General features: G+C 39.8%; 1 protein-coding gene across 1 annotated transcript; it reads right to left on the bottom strand.

Annotated features, from left to right (window-relative positions):
* Positions 1-1,023: 1,023 nt before the first annotated feature.
* kif11 (kinesin family member 11) lies at positions 1,024-16,470 on the bottom strand. The gene is made up of 27 exons (XM_051418047.1): positions 16,318-16,470; positions 15,999-16,107; positions 13,654-13,783; positions 13,014-13,111; positions 12,637-12,715; positions 12,358-12,543; positions 11,919-12,043; positions 11,715-11,805; positions 11,322-11,467; positions 10,843-10,939; positions 10,581-10,676; positions 10,283-10,371; positions 9,499-9,586; positions 8,698-8,771; positions 7,849-7,963; positions 7,344-7,415; positions 6,083-6,218; positions 5,462-5,634; positions 4,757-4,882; positions 4,509-4,664; positions 3,658-3,797; positions 3,281-3,441; positions 3,066-3,184; positions 2,713-2,935; positions 2,406-2,581; positions 2,017-2,127; positions 1,024-1,309 (listed from the first exon to the last, which is right to left on the bottom strand). Exons 2-27 carry the CDS (start codon positions 16,070-16,072, stop codon positions 1,196-1,198), a joined length of 3,195 nt encoding a protein of 1,064 aa, XP_051274007.1. The 5' UTR covers positions 16,073-16,107; positions 16,318-16,470; the 3' UTR covers positions 1,024-1,195.
* Positions 16,471-22,133: the final 5,663 nt, after the last annotated feature.

The following is a 22,133-nucleotide window of genomic DNA, read 5'->3' as shown; positions in this document are numbered from 1 at the left end:
GCATGGGCGTCACCAGCGGACCCTATTTGATTGGGGAGACGTTATCAATCGTTACACCAGTAGAAACCGAAAGTAAAGAAAACTTCCTTCGTACTTTGAACTACACATAATTTTTAGCTGACATCACGAGGCGGTTTTTGACCATGTAGAAACTGACTTTGTGACAATAATTACATATTATATTACAGTTAAGACAATAGCGAGAAGGATGCTTCAACTCTTATGTAAATATAATGTGCATATTTACCCATAACTACTGTTATTTCTATGAATGCGGCTCTACATAAACACAGCTTTTGTTAATACAGCCCTACATTCTGTCAAAAAGTTTTTAAAATGAAATCCCATTAATTGCTTACACACTGGTTTAATAAAGTTTCTCCAACCTGGTGTTATTAACTAGAGAAGTGTTCATTCTTGCAGACTATGTAAAGGGCCACAATTCAAAACATCATCCCTTAAAGCAAACCTTTCTTTATGACATACCCTGATTTTATTGTATGTAAAAACTAAAAACAACTTTGAAAAGCCTTCTTGTTGAAATGTATATGGACAAACTTGACTAGCCTTAAGGAAGACTATTGGGGAACATAAATGTTACATACTGGACCTTTAATGTAAATCATGTGCTCCCATATCCATGTGTCATTTATTTAATGTCAAATATGAATTCATGTAATATGAATTAACACCATTCAATTGTTTTACACCATGCAGGGACCCCTGAAGCTTTCTCATTAGTAGTCTGAGGGTTATGGAAGAACGCTGCTGTTTCAGTCTCAAACAATATCGGTGACAGTTTGTAATGTGTCCCAAGAAGCTGAAAATCTTCCACACAGTCAGTAAAGCACTGTACTTTAGCAGTGAGAAGAGGGTGGGTATTGGGGCAGATCCTGTTGCTTCACCAAATCCTTTTAGTTCCTCATTTTGGACAAAGAGGATAAACCCTCTCACAATAAATAGTATATCACTGTATTCCTCTCAAGGTGCATCTGCTGGAATTAAAAACAATTAACAAAAGTATAAAACAAGTATAAATCTCTTTAATTTTACAAGCAACTTGAAAATGTCGAGACACTTCTGATACTAATGCAAGTGAAAGTTCATGAGACAACTTTCTAACATTTAGAAGACAAAATGATTAAAAAGTATGTGAGACAGTAATAACATAGTTTAAACTGTTAAATAAACTGTTTTAGTTCTGACAGCGGAGTGGCAGTCTGGATTTCTGAGGTGTCAGCGCAGCTTCGTTTTCTGATGCTTTTGACCTGGCAGGGATCTTTGACTCCTTCTTACCGCCCTTCTTTTGCTGGAAAAGAGAAATGACAAGAATATAGACCTGTTTTTAATTCATACACAGTAAAAGTTTGGCTGAGCATTCCTATGGAAGCTGATCATTCCTATGGAAGCCCAGTATTCCTGGTAAATGAGGGTTTGACCCAGAACCAGGACCCGCAGGAGGTATCAAGCTGTCGTCATAAATCTACTCTGACCTGACAGTCTTTAAGCTGACTGTAACACCTGCTCTCATCCAAGCACAGAGCAGATACTCTGCAGCACGACCTGGCCTCAAATCTACATTGTATCTGCTCAGGCTAAACTGCAGTGGCGGACCCCACTGGCCTGATTGACAGTCCCGCCCCCTTTTTGCTCTGTGCACTAACAGGTGAGAAAGCCTCAGTCAGAACCTCAGTCAACTTTCTGTACTTTAATGTACTTAAATATGCTATTTGCCAGGCTCATCTCAGAGTTTTTTATTTTTCATTTGTTTTTTTTTTTATTTAAGTTAAATAAACCTTAAATTAGTTTAGTTAACTATAATAACTTTGGCTCATCTACATTCAGACAACCAAATATTTATTATGATAAAAAAGATAAAAGCAACATATATAGTTAAATGTTAAGTTAGCTATTGTTAGCAAAACACAAGGTCAGTTACTACCCCTCCCTATGTAAAGCTTCCAGATATTTTTAAACCTTTAATTAAAAATCACATTCAATATTTTTGCCGCTCACCTTGAAGAAGGGAACGCGTTTGCTCTCATTGAAGACGAGGTTCTCGTCGATGAAGGACGGCTCTGTGGCTAAGCTTTCATTACAAGTACTCAGCTCATCCTCCAGAGAGTCCTAGACACAATGAAGAGGAACAAAGTGAAAATGGAGCAGATATGATACAAATACAAGAAAAAAGAAAATGAAAATCAGCAAGCTAACAATATTCCAGCCAGCAGGTGCCATTGTTTGAGTTCAGCTCAAGTGACAGTGTAATAAAACAGTAAACAAAATAACGGTAATAACATAATGGTTATGTGAACTTGGTTACTGGAGGAAGCGTCCCTTTTCCAACAATAGGCACTGTCATATTATAGACAAGTGACGAAAATAGAAAATACAAGTAAACATACGTGGTCAACTTGGCTGTGTTTGTCATCGTCCTCCTCCAGCTCCTCCTCTTCCTCCTCCTCCATGGCGGCCTGCAGCTGCTCATGTTGCCTCTTCAGGCTCTCCAGCAGCTCGCAGCGGCTCCGCGACTTTATCAGCTGCCTGGGATACACAAACTCCCGGCGCTGAGGGGTTGTACCTGAAGGCAACAACAGAGCTGGTTTATGACCTGGACAGGTGAAGGACTTGAAGACAATACACGATACGTAGCACAACAAAAACAAAAGTGTAGTATTCCACCAGAAAAGACACCCAGGTTAAATCACATACCGGTGGGAACATCCTGCTGCAGCTCTTCCTGCAGGAAGCCGTGGACAAGCTGTTGGCTAGTCTCCACATGGTCCTGTAGCTCAGCCTGCTGTTGTTCCAGGACATTCTGATCCAGGGAGGTCCGGTTCTGCACAGCAATCAGAGCCTGCTTCACTTCCTCGTGCCGACCGGTCAGCTCCACCTTGGCTGTTCGGAGCTGTTCAGTGCAGTGCATCTCGACGTTCTTATGAAAAAAGATGAAGGATTAAAGCTGCAGTTTGTTATGATCCAGTGAAACCTCAACCATAAACCCTGAAAACCTTCAAGTACAAATAAAACTATAAAGACAAAAAAGCAGAGGGTATTTTTTTTACCTGATGGAGGGTCTGAGCTTCAGTAGAAATCGTCCCCATCAGGGACAGGTGTTGCTGGGTTTGCGTCTCTGCGTGCTCCCTGGCTCTGGAGCTCCAATGGAGGTCACGCTCGACCAGACCTGCAGTCACAAATCGTCAGCATCAACACTGAAGTACAGTGAACGTATGCAGCTTCAAGGTTTAAATGATAACTGAAGAAATGATGAGTTCGGTACCGGACACAGAGCTGTGGAGATGGGAGCAGCAGCCCGTCATCTCTTCCAGCGTCTGCTGGCTCTCGTCAGCATTCAGACGCAGAGAGGAGGCTAGAGAGGAGGAGGTGGACGAGAGGATGTCCGCCTGTGCCAAGGCCTGACGCTCCACTGTACTGCAACCACTGCAAGATGGGGACAACGTGAAAGAAATGAATACCACAAACTTTTAGTGGTCGATCATTCTTTAACATGATTCGGTAAATAAAAAAACAAAGCAAAAACAAAACTTGCAATTCTTTTTTTAGATTTTGGAGCAGGGAATTATGATGTTTGACCACTTAATCTGATTTGTGTTTGTAGCTCTGGAAGTAAAAGGAAAACCTTTTAGTGTGACTCACCTGCTGATGTTCTCCTGCAGGACCTGTAGAGGTTTCTGCAGAGATTTGGAGGCAGAGTGCAGATCAGTGTAGTCCTTCTGGGCCTCCATGGCCAGCAGGTTGAGCTGGTCCTGCAGACACTGAATGGTCTGCTTCATACCCTAACAAGAGGAAACACATAATGATGATGATGTGAAACACATAAAAATGTCTGCGACCGAGAAGGCTGACCTTTTATAAGTAAGGGAGTGAAAATATTTATTTTAGCCCATTTTGAGTGATACCATTTTGTTACATAGATTGGTGTACAATTTAATAATGTTTGACCACTTGAAAATGTATTTTAAAAAAATCAATTCATGCTGTGATATGGTATCAAAAACTGTTCCAGACATTACTCACAACGTCTTATTGTCAATGTAGCTAGGAAAGCCACACATCCTCTGAATGCCATTTTATACAATGAGGTCAAGTTTCAAAAAATGACCTCGCTACAATGAAATGGCTTCTAGGGGCTGACATCATCATCATCAATCCCCATGAGTCTCAGCTTTCCAGTTACACCCAATTTATGCAATTCCAATAGAGTTTATTAACCGCAGTATGCAGGAATACAGCCAGCTCTCTTTCTACAGTGAGTTTGCCTCTGTGTGCTCTGACCAGTGCTCAGATAAGAAGCCGTTCTTGTAGTTTCATATTACACCAGTTTCTTCATTCTTTAAAACTAGACTGAAAGAGATAAAGAAATGTCTTGTTGCAGAAATCTAAACTCATGACTTTCTCAGCTGAACTGTTTCTAGTTTTCAGTTTATTTTTAAGGGGACAAAAGATCTGGTTGTAAAAAAGCTGCTTCATTTGTTTAAATTTCTTACCGTCTGGTGTCTCTCCTGCGCCCGTCTGATCTCATCCTCCAGCTTGTCATGTTCAGTCTGCAGTGAGCTCAGACCTTGCACGGCAGCCTCCCGCAGCCCAGCCAGCTCCTGAACCAACCCGCTGAAGAACACACCCACCTCCTTCATCGCCTCCACCTGAGAGGAAGAAACAATGATAACGATAAGGATGATAAAAGGAGGTTTAGCACAGGCGCGTGTAGGAAGACAGAACGCCAATGCGGACCGACCTTGCCGGCGAGAGCTCGCTGCGTCTCCACTGTGGCTCTCAGGCTGTCATTGAGCTCCCTGACAGCCGACAGGCCCATCAGAGTCCGAGCCACCAGGACCTCCTCCATGTCCTGTCGATGCTCTTCCTGCATTCAGACACACACAATCAAGATCAGTCAGATGTGTTTGACAATAATACTTAACGGAGCAATGTGTGTCATATGGCCAGAACTGTAGTTTATCAATCAAAGAAAACTAAAAACAATCTGTATCCGATACGGTATCTACTGAAATTAGCATGCTAGTCAGCTAGCTGCAGCTAATAGGCATTTTAAAAGTTGTTTGCTTGTTGTCTTGTGGACCTGAGGAACCATGCGTTTATGGCAATGAAATCACAGCAAAATCCCATGATCCCACAGTCATATTGTAACCACTTGACTCATCTCAACAGTAATGCCAGTGTGGAAAGTTTGCTGCGTTTTTTGACTTGTGTCTAACTGGAAACCATCTTGAACAGTGTCATCACATCGATGGTGGGAGGAGGTGAAATGCTGTGGCCCAGAATCACACATCGCTGCTTTAAAGTCTCAGGACAACTGATTCTATTATACGGATTCTAATGGCCAAATTAATAGATACTCCACCAGACAGCAAACCAAATATATCAGCCTTCCAAACTCCTCGTCTTGTCTATTAAGCGGCCATCGAGGTTGACCCGTCCTTACCAGCAGCTGCAGCAGGCTCTCCTTGTCCTGCAGACACAGCGCCTCCTGTTGCTGCACTCGGTCCTGACAGCGACTGACGCCCTCGGCGACCAGCTGACCGACTCCGCCCGTGAAGGACTCGAAGGTGGCCAGAGCTCCCTTCAGCGCCGCTTCGTTCCTAACAAGCAAACCATCTGTTCAGGGACAGAGAGACAGACAATTAGAAGGTGAGATGTTTTTATTTATCCATAAATAAAATTTTAAACCAAATGTTAGAGAATTTCTGAGAAAAGCTACATCCTGAATGAATGGGACACTTTACTGTTCTGTCCAATAGCCATCACCAAGCTGTTGTGGTAAAGTACCTCTGGTCCAAAAATCCTTTTATTTTGTGAGGAAGGGAACAGCAATTTGGTCTGGGAAGGTCTAATTTCTCAAGTTACATTCAATAAAAATGCTTCAGAATCTCACATATGGAACCTTTAAGGTGAGCTCACAGGAATGTTGTGAGGGGTCATTTACCAACTACTGATCAGACTGCTGCTCCTAAAAAGGAAGAACCCTTTAGATTTTAATGACCCTGTCATCTTTCTGCTGGTAATACTGCTAAGACTCATGAGCACAGGGTCTCGCTGCTCTTACCGATGGCCTGTGAGTAGCTGCTCAGCATGTCGTGGTGTTTGGTTCCTTGCTGCTGAACGCAGTGCTGCATGTTGCTGAACGCTCCATCCATCCGCTCAGCAAAACTCTGCTGGATCTCTGTGTTGTGCTGCTCTACCTGCAATTTAGGTCAAGTGTTTGTTGTCATCCATGTTTAGAACTACAGAAAGAAATCTGAAACAATTTTGACGATCTACAAAATATTGTCGAAATCTTATCGAAACTTTATACAAGTGACATTAACTCCATACATTTTAAGACCTTGAGTCAATATCATATTTAAGACATTTTAATGCCTGAAATTCTGATTATGGGATCTAAGACTTTTTAAAACCCTGCAGACACCCTGGGAATCACCCTCTGATCCAATCCAACTCAGTGATGTCAGTTACTCAGTAATAGTAAGTAGTAGTAGTCAGTAATGTGTGTGTAAAATGTAACATTAGTAAGCTTACGATACCAGGTGAGGCTGCTGAAGCACAGATTAAAGCAGGTGTGTGTTTCATCTCTAAAGAGGAAATTGCCAAACATTCATTATTTTCTGATTCAAACAATGATTCTCAGTTTTATATAATTTAGGTTGAATATCTTCGACAAACAAAACATCTGAAGAGTTTGTTGCTGGCTCTTTGAACTTGTAATGAGCTTTGTCACAATTTCATGACATTTCTAAAAAGATTAATCAGCTGTCGTAGAAAGAGTCAACAGAATTATTAAGGAAAATAATTGTTTTTTTCACCGCTTTTCAATTCACAGCTACATTGGATTCATTTCAACCACATTTAGTGTGAGATACACAGGTACTGACTTGTAAAACACATTGCATCAGATCCTGAGTGTCACATTATACCAGGCCTGCTGAGAGCCCAAACTCAGTCTGCCACTTTGTTAAATCAAAGAGTGAGCATGTGAACATCAGAGCTTTTTCACTGTCCTGTGAAAAACCTGCATCTCCAAAACTTCTAACTTTAGTCCTGAGCAGAGAATGGTGTCTCACTGTCCTACTCTCTCTTACTCAGCTTACGTCTGAGTTGCTGGTGTTCTAGTGCAAAATCCAGGGACAGGTGAATTGTGTAACCTTAAATTCAATTGAATTAATTTAAAGTCAGCTTAGTAAGCAGGAGACGTTTCTCAATTGTTATTACTTCAGTTCACCTGAAAGATACCTAAAATGGAAAATTGGGAGATTGGGAGATAAATGGTTTTCACTTGACAGTGAATGTGTGTACGTTTGAAAAGTGACCTTTTTCTTCCTGTCCAGCTTGGCATGGAGACCTGACACGTCACTGGTGCTGGCATCCACTGTACTCAGCAGCTAGAGGAGGAAACGCAAGGACAGAAATGTAAAGTTTTTAGAACTACAGATAATGGATTAAGAAATAATTAAAAGGGTCGTATCAACGGTGCTGACCACAATGACTTCTATATATCCTTCTTATTTTTAAACATCTGAGTTATAACAGTATAAAAATCTTTTCTGAAATAGGAAGTTAGGTCAAAAATGGCAGAAAACAGGAAGTTACAAACAAGATGGTACATCAGAAGAGATTATTTATATTATGGAAAGTACATGAACAAAACAAGAAAGAAAAAAAAAGAGGAACAAATACCAGAATAATCAAATGACAACCAAACACGGTACCAAACAGCTAGCCAACATCTAAATACGGTTAAACACATTTAGGAACACGACTTCCATCACGTATATTGAAGCGCCATGTGTCAGCTTCAGTAAAGCCAGTGTGTACCTGTCCTGCGGTGCTGTAGAGGGTTTCCTGGACTGAGGCGAGCTCCGAGCAAATGAACTCCTCCTGACTCAGCTTGTGTTTGGTCTGCTGCAGGTCTTGGCTCGTCACCTCCAGCCTGAAAATAACAGTGGTGGAAATATGACTAAACTTACTTAAATACCAGTTACTGGCACTTTACTTGATTCATTTCATTTTATCCAACTTTATACTTTGATTCCACTACACATCAGAAGCAAACACCTTTTTACACCACTACATTTGTCTAACAGCTTTAGTTACTTTTCAGATTACAGTTTTTCATGTTCTATCTGTCCAGTGAAAACCATGTTTGTGTTGATTTTGAATATTTGTGATAAAATGAAGGATGAAGTGTTCCTTTATGGGTTGAGAAAAATCTTCTACTAAATTAAATAAACTATTTAGAAACCCTCAGATTAGGATTTAGCAACACAGATTAGATGGAAATGCATCGTCACAGCTGAAATTGGGACGTTTTTCTAACTTTTTAGAGATAAATGATTCTCACAGGACAGCCACACTACAAACATATGATGATCTTATGGAATATGATGGAGAAAAATGCAACATACACATTAATGCAGCAGTAATATTAATCCAAAAACCTTTTCACTGCACATTGACTACATACACTTTTCATAGTTTAAATACATCTTGCTGGTAATACTAAGTTAATAGTTTAATTCAGTAAGCTTTTGAATGCAGGACTTTTCACAGGGTGGCATTAGTACTTAAACAATGAAAAGAATGGTGTTCTATGCTTTAAAACACCCAATGGCATTCATCTGCTTATGTCATGTGTTAGCATGTTGTATAATAACAATCACTCACCTCTGCTGCTTCTCATCCAGATCTACAGTACACTGCTCCAGTCTGCTCTTACTGTCCACAAACAGCTCAGTCACCTGCAGAGAGGAACACATGTGAGGACATCCAGTGCAGGTGGTGCCCAATTATTTTGTTCATAGGTGCTGGTACTGGACTTGGTGGCAGTGAATTGTGTACAGAGCCATTACTCGTCATAGAGACTAAAAGAAGTGGCAGATCCTCTCAGAAATACATGACAAAAAACATAATTCCATCACATTTTTTACATAATTTTCCATCATTTGAGCTTTGACTAGAGCTATTTTAACTACATTATTGTTAGGTCTTCTTCTGCAAAGATGGTACTACTGCCACCTGCTGTTTATCTCACAGCACTCAACTTCTGATAGTGGATGGAAACATGCATAAATTCCTTTTTTCTTTGGCTGATTTTCTGTTTCTGAACTTTGGTTCTAAACCTGGCTAGTTTTGTTGCTAATGTAAAGGGATGTTGTTTGTCAGATGGAAACACAACCTTGTTGTAAATAGAGTTCCTTTTGGCTCTGATATCATTAGTCTCTTTCATCTTTCTAAAAGTTCCACCATGACAAAAGTTGATAAGAAATGATTAAAAGCTGTAAATTACGACTAAAACTCAGGATTATTTTCCCAAGCAATTAATCTACCAGTTATTTTCTCTCAATCTAGTAGCCTATAAAATGTTTGTTTTGTTTTGCTTTGCTTTGCTTTAAGTTATACCTTAATTCTACATTGTAACCAACGTGTTTCAGTCTGATGTCAAAATGTAACTGGACAATCACGTACCTTCTTGAGCTCCTCCTCCATGGCGGCGATCCGGTCCGTGTACTCCACTATATTCTCCTCGCGAGAGGTGATCTGACTCATCATACTCCTGAGACGCACACACAGAGCACATGTGTTACACACAACAAGGTGCATCAAGCTTTAATGTACATCTTATCAAAAATACTGTTCTGAAAAAAAATACACTCATAATTTCCTCTTTGTTGGATTTATAAAGTCCAAGAGGCAAACGCCAATCGCACAAGCATATTATGTTACTGACAGAAAAACAAATGTATGGAAAATAATCTAAAATGCACATTGACCAACTTAACACAAAAAATATCAAAAATTAAAGTTTAAATAACATCATATTTTCTCTACAAAGAAAGTTTAAAACAGGCCACACAGATACATTTGCACATTTTGTGTGTAAGTTATTAAATTACTATTAAAAAAGAAACACAAAACTTAAAGATTTCCAGTGTTCTCTACACTGTAAACTAATAAATGTGTGTGTAATGCTTTACTGAGAGTTGACGGTGTTTATAGGTGAATTGATAATGAAAATAAGTCAGTAAGTTGCTGCAGTTTTACTTTCTAGTTCCCAGACAAATTGTCAACCAGTTGAAACACCAAATCCATTAGGAAAGAACTGGCATTAAGTCCTTATTAGAGCTAGACCCACAAAACTCTAGTTTTTACATTGTTTTGGTGATGTACCAGGTGTGTTATGGTTGATGATGCCCCAGTTAAACAAATAGATATTTGTTTAACCCCCCCCCCGTCCTTTCATGTGACCTACTCGTAGTTCTCTGCAGACAGATAAACTCCGTTCTTGTCTCGGGTAGCGGCCAGGTCACGCTTCAGACGCTCGATCTCCTCTGTGTATTCCTGAGTGGACAGAAACACAGCATTTTCCATAAAGATGTTGATGTGAATGTGTTGTTTGACTTCACGGTTTGAATCAAACACATTTTCTGAGAGGCAGTAAGTAACTTGCCTCTTCCCTTTATGTCTGATATCAAACTTAATGAGCTGCACTGAAAAAACCTTTGAATTTAGAGTGAGACTAAAGTTTGTGCCTGATCAAACTCATCTACCTTAATGAGCGTCCTCTTTGTGAGTTTCTGGTTGACCTCAGGTTTGTTCATGATGTTCTTGGCTCTGCTGGCGTACTCCAGCGTGCTCAGAGTCTCCTGTACAGACAGACAGAAGATCACAACCATAAGCATGCACTGAATCAGAGGAGCAGTAAACCTGTACAAGCTCTACAGCTTAATTATCAATTAACAAGGAAAATATATACAAACTTTAGCTTTAAAAAAGCAACATGGGTATGTATTCACAGACAACACAACGTACTTCCAGGTTGCTGGAGGAAGGTGAGACGGTGGCGATGATGGAGGTTTTTGTTCGCCCTCCCAGAGAGTCCTGTAGGATTCTGGTCAGCTTAGACTCTCTGTGGGAAGAGTACACATAATTTAAGTAGGAGCTAGACCCACGAGTCATCCGCTACAATGCACTGGCCGATGCTTTAGAGCTTCAGAGGGGCTGGTAAGGGAATCTTGTTACCTTTGGATAGAGCCTAGCCATTTCCCCGTTTCCAGTCTTTATGCTAAGCTAACCAAATAACAAATAAGAGTGTGGTTTTGACCGTCACATATAAATTCTTAGGAAGAAAATAGGTATCGCAAAATGTCAAATTATTTCTGTAATACACCGCAGGCATTTAATAAGATAACCAGGTCTTAATCTATTGTTTGACTTGTATTAAGGGGAAAAAAGAGAATGACTTCACGCCGCATGCCAGAATACAACCACCAATTGAATCATCAGTCTACCTGTAGGGAACGTGAGGCCTTTTCTCCACCAGAGCGGTGATCACTCTGCCCAGCGTCAGCAGAGACTGGTTGATGTTTCCCGCCTCGCGAGCTCGCTTGTCCACGGCACCTGAACGCCCGATGTTCTCACTGCCGGCGAGATCCACCTGGAGAGGGAAGTTTACACTGTTTTTCTAATTGTTCTGCAATTCGATTTTGTAAATGGAAAATACGGAGACATTTCTTTGGAACAGTCAATTAAAATATACATTACTAACAGCTTATAATGGCCTAACAATTAATGCTAGAGAAATCCTACGAATAAAAGATTGGGGTTATGGCCAATTGAAAAGTTCCTACTACTTCTAGTCTTCCAGTATAAAATCTCTGATATTCAACATGAAGGATTATTACCAGATTGAGTTTGCCAATCTTCACCAGCTCCTCTCCATCCAGAGTGATCTCCTTCATGTGAATGGTGACTGAGAACACAGAGTGGGAGCGACTACACGGAGACACAGAAGGGGAAACAAACAGAGCTTTAAGTGTGAAAGTTGTGAATGGTTGCTGTGACTCCAGCAGCTCAGAAATCATCCTGACAGTTTGTGGACACTTTACCTGGAGTAGGCGTTCATGAGTGTGGAGGCCGTCCTCCTCTTGGCTGATCCCCTCTCCAGGATCTGATAAACCTCATCTTTGTTGTGAACCGTAACCTCCTCCAGACCTTTCACCACCACACCTCGCTGCAACAGAACAGATGTCACAGAAGAAAAAACAAAATGCAGGATGATTATAGGAACTGAATAGGGAATATTTTAATTAATCTTTATGAGCCTGATCAAGTTCCGCTCCCTTCCAGCACTCAAACACCCCACTGTGCTACATTAAAGGAACAGTTTAACATTTGGTGAAAGTGTATTAAAGAAAAGGGCAGAAGTAATACAGCAAGCTCACACAGTTTAATTAGGCAAATGCTACACAGAGGGAGCAAGAACAGCAGGAAACTTTCAGAAGATATTTATTCTTTTTCGTTGGGACGAGCCAGTCCAAGAGTCACCTTGTTGCGCGGGTCGTCGAAGAGCTGCAGCCGCTCAGTGACGTCCTCAGTGGGGCTGAGCAGGTCAAACAGCTCCTCGTTGTAGATCTCCAGCAGGGAGACTTTGACTGAGAACTCTGTGCCGTTCTCTGAAAGCTTCTCAAAGATCTGGTGCAGCGTTCTGGGGATGATGCCAGCCAGAGGGTCCTAAAAACACGCACACACAGGAAGTAGTCAGTTGGTTTTCTGCTGTGGTCCTGACAAAAAACAAAAAGGAGCATAACAGTGATTTAAACTCACCTCCTCCCAGGTGAACTGCTCGTCTGGACTCCTCTCTCCCTCCATGGTGAACGTCTTTCCGGTTCCAGTCTGACCGTAGCTGAAAAACACAGCCGGGAAGGGAAGGCAGTCATTAATGAACAGTTTTTATTTCATCTTAATTAAACACATTATTACAGTACAGAGCAGAGACCAAAGACTTTTGTTTTGTTTTTGTTTTTTTAAGTATTTTTCGGATTCGAACCCTGGGCCGCTGCATTAAGGAATCAGCCTCGGTACATGGGTCACCAGCTCTATCCACTGAGCTAACCGGGCGCCCCAAAGACTTTTGTTGATGTTTTTTACCTCTAATTTATCTGTTTAGTGAAGAATCAGTCTGGCAGCTGCAGAGCACTTACGCAAAAACAGTGCAGTTGTATCCCATGATGACTTCATCCAGAATGGGGCAGACGACGCTCCTGTACACGTCAATCTGCTTGGCAGCTGGACCAAATACCTGTGGAAAAAATGAATTGCATTTAAAATAATGAAATAATAAAATATCACAGAGCCAATTAACCTCAGGTGAAACTGATATTAATTATCTGGAGTGACAGAGGAGCAGCACTATCACATGGTTAGTGTCAATGATCTGATACGTACCTAAATATTGAATAAATATGTATCTGACGCACTGGAATATGTTTTCTGTGCTGAAGTTGATGTGTAACAGAGCACTTTAACCAAACAACAGACAAGTTTAACTTTGTTCTGTCATTAGGTTTGGAATGTGACCTCAGTGCGAACAATCATAACAGATTTCATGTGATTTTTACATCTTGCAGTGTGAACGTATCCTTAGTGACAGCTGATTTGACCAGCCAGCAGCAACATTTGTCATTTAAACTGTTAAAAGGTGACATCAGTAGAAAACCAAACTGAGAAGAGCTACTAGAATGTTTTGCACACTGTAGTAACAACACATGGATTCTCCACAGGAGCAAATACCACACTACTGAAGTGTATAAAGACAAAGAGGGCACGTCTGCATCCACTCACCATATCAAAAGTGTAGGTCTTTCGTGACGCCTTGTCGTTCATCCCTCCTGTCTTCACCATCACCTCCTTCCTGTTTGGATCGCAGTCGATGACCCCATGGGAAGACTTGCGCTCCATTGTGTTAAAGGGCCTGCAATCAAAAACGCAGTAGAGACAGATTTGACTCTCTGAACAACACCATCTGCAGGGCAGTTTCATTTCCACCAACTAATAATGGGGAGGTATGAATTAATAATAATGATTCAATTATCAAACACAGCTAAAAGCATATAATGATAATGAAAGCTGGCACGAATAAGCAATACAGAAAACATATCACAATACCCTCTCTTGAAAAACATTTAAAACACATTGAAAAAGAATCATAAAGATACTGTGATGCAAAGCTGGATCATTCTTTTACTCCACACTATTAACTGCTGTCCAACTGTTTACAACATTTTATAGCCGTTCAACATCTTTGACCTCAGCACATCACGCCCATGTGACTGTGTTTTAGAAATGGGGATAGGGATGGGAATTTATAAAGATTTTATTGATACCAATGCCATCATTCATTCTGCTCATCGGCCTGATACTTTGTCATTCTCTTATTGATTCCTGATCATTTTTTTGTGTGGAAAGGTTTTAAGCATTAAGCAACGGTTTTATTATCAGAGTCTGAACACAGTGTAGACTGCTTTAGACTGTTTCTTCCACTCTGCTATGGTTGCTTCTGTTGCAAGTTTCCAGTAGTGGACACATGAGTTTAACATCATCATCACCGTCATTGTCAGAAGAACATTTGGCATTGATGATAGGAATTGAAATACTCTGTGGCATACGGTTCCAATGGATACCAGTTTACAATTCCCATTTCTAGACACTACACTAGAGCCCAGAGCCCCTGTGGCTGTCAGACGTCAGTGTCTCAGTCTTTGATATAAACCCACAAACAGTGCTCAGACAGCTGGGGTTAAAGCTTTAATCCTAAAAGCTTTCCTTAAAGAACGAATAATGAATGCACAGTTTATGTCTCATGTATTATCATTCCACCAAGAGTTGTTCTTATGAAAGATAAATCCCAGATGGTCTTTGAGAAACCGTTAAGGTCTTTTAACAACACATACCACTGGTATGAAGGTATTCACACAATTTATCAAAGACTAATAATGTGGATAATAAAGATTTTTAACTCAACTTTTCTGTACTAATCTAAACAAAGATGGTAAACAGTGGTAACTGTTGCGGCTCTGTAAATAATTTTAAAGGGAGTACGGTCTGAGATAACTTTTGTTATGAATCGGTGCTAAACAAAATAACGTGTTCTTATTATATTTCTCTATAGGAATGTTACTGTGCATTTATGTGCGCAGCAGACAAAAGATTCTTTGTAGATTCTGTAAATACTTTTTAAAAAGCAGTAAGTGTTGTTAAACAGCCTTCTGGGTTTCGAAAGAGTGTCTGGGACAGAAAGACAGATGCATTTTCTAATGCAAAGCAGGCAGAGAATATACAAAACATATATGTTAAGGATATGTTGGAACACAATTAAATTAAGACCAAATTCACGTCCATACTGGCAAAAAAGTGTGTAGAATATGATGGAAAATCTGTATTGATACCATGCCGGTTTTATTTCAGTCGTAACAAGTCTGTTACCCAAAACACATTTTAAAGCGAGACTGAAAGATAGAACATTATACAAATAACGCAACATTCATATTTACATTTTATTTTTACATAAAAATCATATTTAATATTTAACATTGTAAGACCTTAAGAAACAGCTGACAGTCTGATGTTTTCTATTGCTCGTTTTACTGGGGACTGCAATTTGATAACTGAAAAACAGATATTCAGTTTGTAAATATGAATGACGCACAAAGGTTGAGTTGACTATTGAGACACTGAAACTGGAGAAAGCCTGGGAGATGAGGAAGAAAAGGCTCTTCATCAAGAAAACCTGTATGTCTCTAGCAGTTCCTTTAAGTGGGGGTTTAATCTCAAACTCTTCATACATGTTATTTGAAAGACTACAGTAGTACTCTATAATATGGGGGATTGAGTTCTTTTATCTGTGTCCACTATGTATAGTGTGTAAAATGGTGGTGTCCTGTCATGTGAGATGGACCATAGGTCTAGCATTATAGAAATAAAGATAAACTGAGTAACTGTATAGGACACGTTATAGTTTAGATTTTATACATATATAACACATATCGTCTTCCACACAAAACAACACAATTTAACAGATTTAAACCCCAGGTTGGGAAACAAGTTGATGTAACGTCTCTATTGACAAAACGTTTAGCAGGGACAAGAGCAAAGATGGACAGAAATGAAAGTAGGTTTTCTCTCCATACCTGCATCTGACCACCACCTGGATGTTTCTCCCCTTTTCATCCCGTTTAATTCCGCTCAGGTTGTGTGAAGCCATGGTAGCAGAGAGATGTTCTCCTCTGCTAAACTGGTCTGCAAGGCAAATAACAATACAGTTACACACCTTACATTAGCACATGAACACAACAACAACCGTGAGACGACGTTAAGTTAGCCGACTAGAGGCGAACTATCCCGGTTCACCGACGGTGGCTGGTTGTCGGAGTCCAACGACAGCTGGAAACTAACGTTAGCATGTTAACATAAGTTAGCTCTAGCCAAAAATGAAGTGGCGTTACTTACTGGTGTTCACGTATCTTCCGCTCTCTCTACGAATTATCCGTTTATTATTTCCACCGCTAATAAATATGTTTTATAAGTTTTATGTTCAGAGTATTGTGCGTCCTCTCTCTCCACACACCTCTTTGCTGGCGCTCTAAAGCCTCCGACGAGAAACATTTCAAACAGTACTTTTAAATTTTGCTCAACCAATAACAGCACAGTAACGGCCAAACAAACGACACCATTGGTCAGAAGGACATGCGATGCCTGCGGCGCGGAGCATCACGGGAGAAGGGCATAGTATAAATACCACAATATTTCCAGTAGGTGGCGATATTGTTCTGAAAACTGTTTAATGTTTTAATGGACGCCGAATGCAGGTAACGACGCTTATTCATTTACTATGAAATAACAACAAGCATTAGCATAATACATGCTGATATTTATTCATTTAACTTGTATAAAACATTTCAAAAATGAAATAAACAACTTAACAATTGTATGGAGGAGCACTGCATCAAATATATTTGTAAAGCAATAAACAGACCCATTAGTGTGTGTTCATTTCACAAGTAGTAGACTACACACACACGGGCTGCTTTATGTTATGTTATTTTGGATCAAGATTCATATATATTTTTAATTAGTTAAGGATTGGGAGTGCATCTCAGACCACTATGAATGTGATTAATTTAATGTCTTGGGAAATAAAAATTATTTTTGCGCAACTTTAAAAAAAGAAGAAAGAAAAAAGTTTAAGTTCAGCTTATGTAAGACTTTATTTATTTATTTCTACACGATCACATTTATAATTGCAAATATCCCTGCAAAATAACATTATTTTAAGACACTACTTGGACTCTTCAATGTCTGATTATGAAAAGAAAGCCATTTTTTCCAGAAATACTAGACTATACACTTATAGATGATGTTGAAAGGCTAGCTAAGAGAAAAGCAGGACTATGGAGTGCTATATAAAACATTATAAATGAGCTTATATAACTCCAGCGGACATAGCAGAAAATGTGACATTCATGTTTTATTCTGATGTGTTGAGGTAGAATTTGCACCACACACAAACACCCACAAAATGATACATTAGTTTGTTGAACTAATCAATAAAAGTAACACACTGATAATCTGGCAGCTACACATACAAAACACACAATCATTAACAAACCCACACACACACACACAACCATGTTCATGAAAAAGTACAAAATTATGCAGTTACAGAAATGCACACACACACTAATAATATTAGCAGGAATGCAAAGATGTTTAACTTTTATTTCAATGTAAAAACAAATGGCACGAACATTTAAATAATATAATATTTTTTCATTTGATATTTGTAAATACACAAACACAGAGACACACAAAGGACCCAAAATACAGACAAACACTTAAAAAGAGACATTCCAGTAAAACCACCTCTCTCTCTCTCTCTCTCTCTCTCTCTCTCTCTCTCTCTCTCTCTCTCTCCAAAAACATTTTTTAAAATGCTCTATTTCAATCCAATCAAAAACAATAAATCTAAAGAAATATCAAATGATTTCATACACTTTGTCTGTTTCAGGTTTATGAAGTGACCAGGGGCGAGCAGCAATCCATCTGCTGAGGACCGTCCGCCCACTCAGCCCCCTGAGGAGGACGAGGGGGTTGCCCTTTTTGCTCTGGAAACCCGTTTAACACACACACACACACACACACACACACACACACACACACACACACACACACACACACACACACTTATTTATGCATGGATGGATTCAAAGACACACATGAAAACAAAAAAACTCTGCTCCTTTTGTTGTTGATTTTTTTGTTTACAGTAATGATGTAATCGACCCGGGTCTGGCAGCCATGTTGGGGGTCCAGAACCAGAACTGACATTTTATCACACATTTCTTTACCTGCCATAGCATTCTCTCAGCTAACCAACAGTGTCTTGTTAACACATCTGATAGTACACTAGTTAAATGTACTTCATGCTTTAGCATAAACAGCAGCATCAGTTTTCAGTTTAATTTAGTTTCTTAAACACTCACGGTCACCAGGTTTTCCCTCATTTGAGCTTTAACTGAAGCGCTTTCAGCGACGTCATCTTACGGTGTCCTCCTCTGCAATGGTTTAATGACAGCTCCACCAGCTGTTTATCCATCTACCAATGAACTCATATTCACATAAGAGTAGTGAATGGATACTTGCATTCATTCATTTACTGATTTTCTGGAAATGTGGTTAAAATTTGCACTGCATTTGCATGGAAACTTTACCACTACTATTGATGCTGAAATAAATCTGCATTATCAGGCTGTTCACTTTCAAAAACTACAGTTTCAGCTTACAACCAGAGGGCAGTTCATTGTCTTGCTGAAGCAACCCTGTCTCCTAGAAATTACATTTGTATAGTGATAAATTGATGTCATGTTGTGGTCACAACGTAGACATGATGAAACACATGGTGGATGTGCAGGACAGTCACACTACAGTCCAGGGTTGGCATCCAGACTCAAAATCACTATGGTTATTATTAGGGAAAGATTGTGATTTTAACTAAATGTTAATGAAAACACTTATGCCTCAAGTCCCTGCTGACTTTTGAATAATGCTCTAGTTGCTATGGGCGAATAGTAATGCAAGATAATGCAAACTGATTTTGGCTGATTTGGCTGTAACAAAAACCTATTACAGTCATAGCCACTTTGAGTTATAGGTGGGTGCACAGCTTATACCAAAGGCAGCAGTGTATCAGGAGGCAGCAAACAATGCAGTTTGGCTGAAGAGCCAGTGCAGATTGTCATGAAAGTCTAATGAGGTCTATCTTTTTGGCCATAAAACCCACAATTATGCTTGTGTCAAATTCAGTTCGCTCTTCATATACTTTTAGGCTCAGAGGATCTCTGTCAAAAAACACACCTGATTGCTTTACAACATTAATTAAATATAAACTTTAAGTAGCTCAGTTTAACTGGGATAACAGTTCTCTAAAGATATTGTGTGTGAGTGTGTGTGTGTGTGTGTGTGTGTGTGTGTGTGTGTGTGTGTGTGTGTGTGTTAGCATGTTAACATATCTGCAGATGAACACAGAGATTCATCCACAGATTTTACACATAAAGGTGATTTCAGTCATCATGGTTAGTCCTGCCCATCCTGTATAATGCCTTCTGTGGCTCTGAGGGAGCTTTCTAAAGTCTGGTATCACAGATGTCATATTGATAGCATCTAGGGCTCCAAACTTCAAATGTTTAACAGGAAGTCTGTGTTACAAACTGAGGCATGAAGTTTGAAACATGTTTACCAGTTACAGCAAACACCCATGTTTCTACAGTAGTCCAGAATGGACAAACCAAACACAGGCGCTAGATAGGGGCATTTGCATTTTTTTTTATTTGGCGGCCACCATAGCTTCACCTACACACTTGGAAGGCAAGCAGCATTCAGTTAGTTGCAATTTGCAACTTCGCTGCTAGATGCCACTAAATCCCCCCCCCCCTTTTTCAGCAGGCAAGGGGTACAACATTATATTACCATTCACGTTCACATTTATTTGCCATAAAATAACTTCCATACTGGAACGAGATGATACATGACACGATCTGTCAGTGTGTACTAAGAGTATTTTGACAATCTTAAAGGTCCAGTGTGTAACATTCCAGAGGATCTATTGGCAAAAATTGAATATAATTTTTATAGGTATGTTTATATTAGTGTATAATTGCCTAAATATAAGAACCTTGTTGAATCACAATGTTTCTACAGTAGCCAGACCAAACATTGGCTCTAGGTAGGGGCGTTTGTGTTTTCCCTGCATTTCGTGGCCACCAAAGTTTGTCCTTTGGTCCTGAACTGCGAGGGTGAAGCGAGGGAGTTGCGATCTGCAACTACACTGCTAAATCCTACACACTGGACCTTTAAGGGTAAAACTAGGAGTTAAGGCTTCCCCCACTTCAACAAAACTTAAAGTGCTTTTATACGTTCTTCATCATCATCACCCCCATCATTAGTAGCGGCCTCCACTTCCAGTCAAAGAAACATCTCTCTGTTACAATCTGCTGTCCAGCAAAAAATCCACTTCATTACCATAACAATTTTAACTGCGAGGGTGGAAGCAAAGTGAGGTGGGAACAATCGTATTGTTTCTCCCCCCCTACACACACTCTCTCTCTCTCCCTGTCCCTCTCTCTCTCCCTCTCTATCTTTTTGTCATTGACAGCCCACTCAGACCCCGGGTGATGATGACCCTTTCCGGGGGCGAGGCAGAAATTCAGAGCGGGTAACTTTGTGCTCGGACTGACAAACGTTGGGCTTCATTCACCTCAAGAAACATCTCCGATCCTTTCCCTATCTTCTCCCTCTCTTTCTCTTTCTCCATCCGTCTCCCCCATCTCCGTGGAGAGCGAGGAGGAGGCCCGCTGGACGTCGTCTTGGTGGGACCCTGACAGAGGAGGATTTCTCTTCACTGCAGGTTTAAAGTGAGTTTGAGGCTTGTTCTTTTGTCACATGAGGGTATAAATCCACTTTAATGTGGATACGTAGGGAGCTAGTGGAGGGATACCTGGAATAACTTCACAATTAGTTTTACTAATACAGAGAATTTTTCAGATAAATACCTTTATGAAATGAATTGTACAAACATAGGACAAAAAAAACAACTTCAAAGCGATTTCGTTCACATCAGTCACTCGTCTCACATGCCAACTTAAGATCGTTACATCAGTTAGTGGAGAGGGTACGTCTTAAAGGAAATGATAAAAAGAACCAAACATGTGCGAAAAATGTCTAAAATATCTGGAAATTCTGTGTTTATGACACAGAGAACAGAAAATTTTGATTAATGTTCACAATTTCAGGCCTTTACTTACATACATCTATTTAAGCCATGTTTTCAAAAAGGAAATAATGTAAAAATGAAGTAATTTGTAAAGGTTTTCTTCTCTGGTTGTCAGATTTAGAAAATATGGTGTTTATACAGTTGTGTGTAGCTAAAATATGTTTATTAGGTGAAATATACTACTACTACTGTTTCCATGTTCCTCTGTTATCAGAATTGAAGCTTGATGCCAACTCTATGTTTTCTAACGTATGGAGATGCCATGAGTCAGCAAAAGGCCTGACGTTAGTTGTTAGTTGTCATTCTGTATGATGATGTCATATTTTATGGCAAATTTAGGTATCAGATTTCCTGCAGAGCTGAAACGATTCATCGATTAGTCGATCCACAGACATTTATTCAACTGTTTTTTCAACCAAAAACTGTTTTAGTTTTTCAAGCAAAACTAGTTCCAGCTTCTCAAATGTGAGGATCTCTGCTTTTTTGTCTTCTGCAGTAGTAAACTAAATATCAACAAAATATCTTTGGGTTTTGGACTGTTGGTTGGACGAAACATACTCAGGCTTCAGGAAATTGTTGGGGTGTTTTTAATTTCTGGCACTATGTGTACAAGTAATTCATGTTAATGTAAGGAATTGTTGGGTGTAGCCTTAGATATGATTGTGGGACTAAATTTGGAGATGCTGTGTTAATGCAATGTCTTTGTATTGAACTGTTTGGACTGAAGCTTATTTCTGAGAGCAGGAATGTTGAAAATGTGGCTGGTAAAAGCTACTTTGACTTGAAATGTTTGAAAAATTCTACAACATGCACGGATATAAACAGCAGGAGAGGATTTAAAAAGCAAAACTACAGCAAAACCAAACTGCAGTTCTGCAATATCTCTGTGGCCGTTGGCTTTATTTTGCCAACTTTGTTTTAATTTTTTTTTTGATGCCTTGGAACATAATTCTATGGTATAAAATGCCATATGCATTAGTTTCCTTTCATCTATCAG

The sequence above is a fragment of the Dicentrarchus labrax genome, unplaced genomic scaffold, assembly GCF_905237075.1.
Source record: "Dicentrarchus labrax unplaced genomic scaffold, dlabrax2021, whole genome shotgun sequence".
In the NCBI taxonomy this organism is placed as follows: domain Eukaryota; kingdom Metazoa; phylum Chordata; class Actinopteri; family Moronidae; genus Dicentrarchus; species Dicentrarchus labrax.
This window is presented reverse-complemented; position numbering and strand designations above follow the sequence as displayed.

Bases quoted from the DNA above. Each gene is read 5' to 3' on its own strand.
- kif11 (XM_051418047.1), bottom strand. From the start codon at position 16,072: ATGGCTTCACACAACCTGAGCGGAATTAAACGGGATGAAAAGGGGAGA. The intron at 11,468-11,714 runs GTAATAATCCTT...TTCCCTCTCCAG, and splicing joins AGATTGGCAAACTCAATCTG to GTGGATCTCGCCGGCAGTGA. The intron at 8,772-9,498 runs GTACGTGATTGT...TCCTCTCTGCAG, and splicing joins TGGAGGAGGAGCTCAAGAAG to GTGACTGAGCTGTTTGTGGA.